The sequence below is a fragment of the Gossypium arboreum genome, chromosome 10 (assembly GCF_025698485.1).
Source record: "Gossypium arboreum isolate Shixiya-1 chromosome 10, ASM2569848v2, whole genome shotgun sequence".
NCBI lineage: Eukaryota > Viridiplantae > Streptophyta > Magnoliopsida > Malvales > Malvaceae > Gossypium > Gossypium arboreum.
This window is the reverse complement of record NC_069079.1, coordinates 6,477,888-6,484,091: the sequence shown is the minus strand read 5'-3', so window position 1 is coordinate 6,484,091 and position 6,204 is coordinate 6,477,888. Positions and strand designations below refer to the sequence as shown.

The 6,204-nt window shown below is 36.8% G+C and overlaps 1 protein-coding gene across 1 annotated transcript; it reads left to right on the top strand.

The window, feature by feature from the left end:
- Window positions 1–1,302: 1,302 nt before the first annotated feature.
- Window positions 1,303–3,026, top strand: LOC128281838 (uncharacterized). The gene is made up of 2 exons (XM_053019959.1): window positions 1,303–1,386; window positions 2,478–3,026. The coding sequence occupies exons 1-2, from the start codon at window positions 1,303–1,305 to the stop codon at window positions 3,024–3,026; spliced, it is 633 nt and encodes a 210-aa protein (XP_052875919.1).
- Window positions 3,027–6,204: the final 3,178 nt, after the last annotated feature.

Sequence of the window (6,204 nt, the reverse complement as noted above, 5' to 3'; positions counted from 1 at the left end):
AGGCACCTCGTGTGTCGTTTTAGGCACTTTATGTGTCGTATACTGATAAGGTACTATGTACCGTTTTAGGCACAATGTACCGTAATGGTGTGTTGGGTTGGAATCCGTGTATCCGTCAAAGTCCAGATTTGTTAATAGGGTGAATATCTAAGATGAGAAATTTAAAATAAATTGATTGATTATATTATTGAAATATTGAAAGAAACGAAAAAGTTGAATAGTGGATTGAAATTGAGATTGAAAATGAAAGGCATGAACTTAATGTTCATGTAGTGATTGAAATTGTTACATGTAATATGTGATGGAAGCGAAGAATAGATAAAATTGTATCATTATTATTAATTAATGAAAGTTTAAGAATGAATTGATATTTGTGAAATTAGATAGTTACATGTTTGGTAATTAAAATTCTTTATTGCTATTATAATTTGAATTATGGTAATACCATTGAGTACGGAATACTCAAATGCGGTTGTTTCCGTGTGCGAGTTAATAGAGTTCTGGTACCCGGTCCAAAGATCCGAACGATCCCGACTCCAGCAAATTTTAGGTGATGTTTTCTTTCTTAATTGAAAGTGGCATGTACTAGGTGATTTATAAGTTATATAGATATACTTGCAAAGTTAGTTATAAGAATGGTATACCATATTTTGTTATTAGTTTGATAAAATGGTAAATATTATATTATATAATTTGGTATAAGTTGGAATGAAAAAAATGAATGAAGTTATTAGTTAATTTGGATTAATATTATGAATGTTTAGTTATTAAATGACTATGTTAATGAATTGGTTATGATTTAGATATATTTAGGTTTAAATTGTTTTTGATTGTGCCATTGGTTTTGGATTAGGTGGTTTTTGGTTTGAATTTGCAGGGGGTTTTATATAAAAATTAAGAAAAAATGCTGTCGAAATTTTTGTAAAAAAATATATATTTATATATATATATTTCCCTGAATACTCGAACAAGTCCCGTTTCATTCCACTTTAATACTTGTGTTGGGCTTCGAAAGTCCATTATAGGGACATAGTTCTTCAATTATACTATGAATGTTATAATAATTGTAAAATATCCATAAGTTGTCTGATATATCCGGTAATGCCTCGTAGCCCTGTTCCGGCGACGGTTTGGGGTTAGGGAGTGTTACATTTGTTGGTATCAGAGCTATCAGGTTTAGCTGATTCTTGGGCTATATTAAGCTCGAAATTGAGTCTAGAAGTACATGCCACTTTTGAGTCGAAATTGAGTCGGGATTTTTGGATGCTGATCTATTTATTTGTTTTGTTTTATAGATTAAAGATGTCGGATGAAAGAATAAATGATACTGATGAAGAAATGCATACTGGGGAAGAAGAATCTTACGGGTTAGATGAAACTGAATCGGTAACACCTAGTATTACCCGATGAGAAACCAAACCTCCTAGAGCGAGAAAGAAGAAATGATAGAGATGATTCGATACAAATAGAAAAATTGCCGATGCACTACAAAGAATAGTGGAAATTGTTCTGCTATGACTTCGGCCCAATTCAAAGATGGGCCCCGATAAAGGAATTGAGAAAGTATGGTGCCAATGAATTTATGGGTCCGAAAGGAGTCGATCCATCTCAGAATGAAAATTGGATGGAGTCGACTAAAAGAATTTTACGACAATTAGATTGTACCCCCCGAGAGTGTTTGTTTTGTGCTGTATCGTTGTTACAAGAAGAAACTTACTTATGGTGGGAATCAGTGGTTCGACATTTACCAGAGAATCAGATAACTTGGGATCTATTTCAGAAAGAGTTTCAAAAGAAATATATCGAGAAATGTACATCAAGACAAGAAACAAGAGTTTTTGACATTACAACAGGGTGACATGTCAGTAATAGACTATGAGAGGGAATTCTCGAGACTCAGAGATATGCCTCGAGTTTATTCCAACTGAAGTCGATAGTTGTAAGAGGTTTTACGGGTCTACGAGATGAGATCAAATTACGTTGGTATCTCAACGACATGAAATGGTAGACTTGATTGAGCGAGCTAAAATGGTAGAACAAGTGTTGGGCTTTAATAAAAGACTCAAAGTGTTAGACCCGGTGGGAAGCGACGGAACTACTAGTTGGAACCTCAATGAAAAGACCAAAAGAATCTCGTGGTGGTTGGAGATTCGGTTTAGATCGAATGAGGTGGAAGAAGCCGGGGAAAGCAGACGATGGTATCTCTCGGTAGTATACGAGGTCCACCTCGAGATGTAGACATTCTAGAATGTGGACATTGTGGAAAGAGACATTTGGGTGAATGTTGGAAATTGACCGGAGGTTGTTTCCGTTATGGTCGATTTGAGCATTTTGTTAAAGACGTCCAAAGAATAAAAATGATACTCTGTCACATCACGTAAATCAAGTATCACCGCCGAGGTAGAGGTCTAGGTAGAGGTAGTTCGGTTGTTAGAGGATGAGCTGGTAGAAGGAGCAGTGATATTATTATTCAGCAGTCTGAAGCCAGGATACCAGCTAGAGCTTATGTGGTCAAAACTCGTGAAGAAGGCGATGCCCACGATGTGGTAACAGGTATATTTTTATTGTATTCTGAGCCTGTTTATGCGTTAATTGATCCTGGATCTTCACATTCTTACATTAATTCGAATTTAGTTGAGTTGAGAAAATTAAAATCCGAAATGTCTAGAGTGTCTATTGAGGTGTCGAGTCCGTTGGGGCAAACAGTGTTAGTGAATCAGGTCTGTCTAAGATGCCCGTTGATTATACAGAATAAAACTTTTCTGGTTAACTTGTTAATTATGCCATTTGGGGACTTTGATATAATTTTGGGCATGGATTGGTTATCCGAATATAGAGTGATTTTGGATCGTTACAAAAAGAGGTTCAGTATTCAGACAGAGGATGTGGATAGAGTTGAAGTAAGTGGCATCCGTACCAGTGGTCCGACACGCATCATTTCGGTAATGAAAGCTAATAAATTGCTTCAGCAGGGTTGTTCAGCATATTTGGCATATGTTATTAATTCTGATTCAGTTGGAAGTTAGTGTAGTCAGATCAGGACCGTATGTGAGTTTTCAGATGTATTTCCTGAAGAATTGCCGGGCTTACCACCTAATAGAGAGGTTGAATTTGCTATTGAAGTGTATCCGGGTACAGCACCAATCCCTATACCTCCATATCGAATGTCGCCCACTGAGTTGAAAGAGTTAAAGGTGCAGTTACAGGATTTACTAGATCGTGGATTTATTAGACTAAGTATTTCACCCTGGGGAGCTCCAGTATTGTTCGTTAAAAAGAAAGATGGTTCTATGCGGTTATGCATTGATTATCGACAATTGAATAAAGTGACGATCAAGAACCGGTATCCGTTGCCTCGTATAGATGATTTGTTTGATCAACTTAAGGGAGTTTCAGTATTCTCAAAAATTGATTTGAGATCTGGGTATTATCAGCTAAAGGTGAAGGAAAGTGATGTGCCTAAGACTGTCTTTCGTACTCGTTATGGTCATTATGAATTTTTGGTGATGCCGTTTGGGTTGACTAATGCCCCAGCTGCTTTCATGGATTTGATGAACCGCATTTTTCAGCCATATTTAGATCAGTTTGTGGTGATTTTTATTGATGATATATTGGTATATTCGAAGACAAAAGCAGAACATGATCAGCATCTTCGAATAGTTCTACAGATTTTACGAGAGAAACAGTTGTATGGAAAGCTCAGTAAATGTGAATTCTGGTTATCAGAAGTTGTATTTCTGGGACATGTAGTATCTGCAGACGGAATTCGGGTTGATCCAAAGAAAATTGAAGCGATTGTCCAATGGAAACCACCCAAGAATGTATCGAGGTACGCATTTTCTCGGTCTAATTGGGTATTACAGGAGGTTTGTAAATGGATTCTCAAAGATAGCACTACCAATGACTAAACTACTGCAAAAGAATGTTCCTTTTATCTGGGATGACCAGTGCCAGAAGAGTTTTGAGACTTTGAAGCAAATGTTGACAGAGGCACCGGTATTAACATTACCGAGGGAAAAGATTTTGTCGTGTATAGTGATGCTTCTCTAAGCGGTCTGGGCTGTGTATTGATGCAAGATGGGAAGGTCGTAGCTTATGCATCTCGACAATTAAAACCACATGAACGTAATTACCCGACGCACGACTTGGAGCTAACTGCAGTAATTTTTGCTTTAAAGATTTGGAGGCATTACCTATATGGTGAAAAATGCTACATTTACACGGATCACAAAGTCTTAAATATCTTACATCGCAGAAGGAGTTGAATTTAAGACGAGAGACGGTGGATCGAACTTCGAAAGATTATGATTGTATTATAGATTACCACCGGGAAAGGCGAATGTGGTAGGTGATGCATTGAGTAGAAAAGTTGGGGAATTAAGGGCAATATTTGCTCGACTTAGTATTAATGATGATGGAAGCTTGCTAGTGAATTAAGGGTTAAGCCGATGATGTTTGATCAAATTAGAGCAGCTCAGATGAAAGATGATAGATTATTGAAGAAAAGAGAAATGGTTCAAAATGGTACAACTAAGAGTTTTAGTATTGACGGGTATGATTGTTTGAGGTTTCAAAATCGAGTTTGTGTTCCAGCTAATTCTGAACTAAAAGAGTTAATTCTTCGAGAAGCACATGATAGTACTTTTGCTTTGCACCCTGGTGGAACGAAGATGTATTGTGATTTACGAGAATTATATTGGTGGCCTGGAATGAAAAGGGACATAGTTGAATATGTTAGTAAATGTTTGACATGTCAGCGAGTAAAGGCAGAACATCAAGTTCCTACGGGATTACTTCAGCCTATTAGCATTCCTGAGTGGAAATGGGATCTTATTACAATGGATTTTGTTACAGGATTGCCATTGTCAGCAAGTAAAAAGAATGCTATTTGGGTAATTGTTGATCGGCTTACAAACTCAGCTCACTTTATAGCTGTTAGAACAGATTGGTCATTGCAGAAGCTTGCAGAAGTGTATATTCGAGAATTGTTAGATTACACGGTATTCCGGTGTCAATAATCTCAGATCGAGATCCTCGGTTCAATCAAGATTTTGGAGACAGCTATATGAATCATTGGGTACTCGACTTAACTTTAGTACGGCTTTTCATCCGCAAGCAGATGGACAATCCGAACAGTAATATCTGATATTAGAAGATATGCTTGGGCTTGTATCATTGATTTGAATCAGGTTGGGAACGTTATTTGCCATTAGCTGAATTTGTCTATAACAATAGTTTCCAATCTAATATTCAAATGGCTTCGTATGAAGCATTATATGGTCAAAGGTGTCGATCACCGGTATGTTGGACTGAATTGAATGAAAGAAAAATTATTGGGCCAGAATTGATTCAAGAAATGTAAGAAAGCAGTTAAGAAGATTAAAGATAGATTGAAAGCGACTTTTGATAGGCGTAAATCATATGCGAGACTTGAAACGGCGAGACATTGAATATTCATTGGTGATAAAGTATTCCTCAAAGTATCACCTTGGAAGAAAGTTTTGAGATTTGGCCGAAAGGGTAAGTTAAGTCCACGTTTTATTGGGCCGTATGAGGTTGTGGAAAGAATTGGGCTGTTGCTCACCGACTAGCTTTACCTCGAATTACGAGAAAATTCATGATGTTTTTCATGTTTCGATGCTCCGGAGATATAGATCGGATCCTTCCCACATTATTCCTACTGAAAATATTCAAATTTGGTCTGATTTGACTTATGAAGAAGAGCCGGTTCAGATATTAGCTCGAGAAGTAAAAGAGCTGAGAAATAAACGGGTCCCGCTAGTAAAAGTGTTATGGAGGAGTCATAGTATGGAAGAAGCGACTTGGGAACCGGAAGAAACGATGAGAGCACAATATCCTCATCTATTCTCAGGTAAATTTCGAGGACGAAATTTATTAAGGGGAGAAATGTAATGACCCAAAATTCACAGCACTTAGGAAAAAGTACATTATCTGCCTCCGCCTTAGTAAATCGAGTTCGAAATAATTACTAGAAATATTTATGAGTCTAGTGATGTGTTTAATTAGGTTTAAATTAGGTGAATTTAGCTTAATTTAGAGTAATTAGTAAAAATGACTAAATTGAATAAAGGGCAAAGGTTCAATTATAGATCAATAGAAAATAAAAGGACCAAACTAGCAATTTTACCAATTAGCATAGATGAGGCGGCATAAACGTAAAAAATCTAAGGCTTTTCTTAGATA

What these genes read in the sequence shown, in the direction of transcription:
- LOC128281838 (XM_053019959.1), top strand. Translation starts at nt 1,303, where the DNA reads ATGTCGGATGAAAGAATAAATGATACTGATGAAGAAATGCATACTGGG. An exon ending in GGTTAGATGAAACTGAATCG is followed by an intron (nt 1,387 to 2,477) that starts GTAACACCTAGT and finishes ATTATTCAGCAG; the next exon opens with TCTGAAGCCAGGATACCAGC.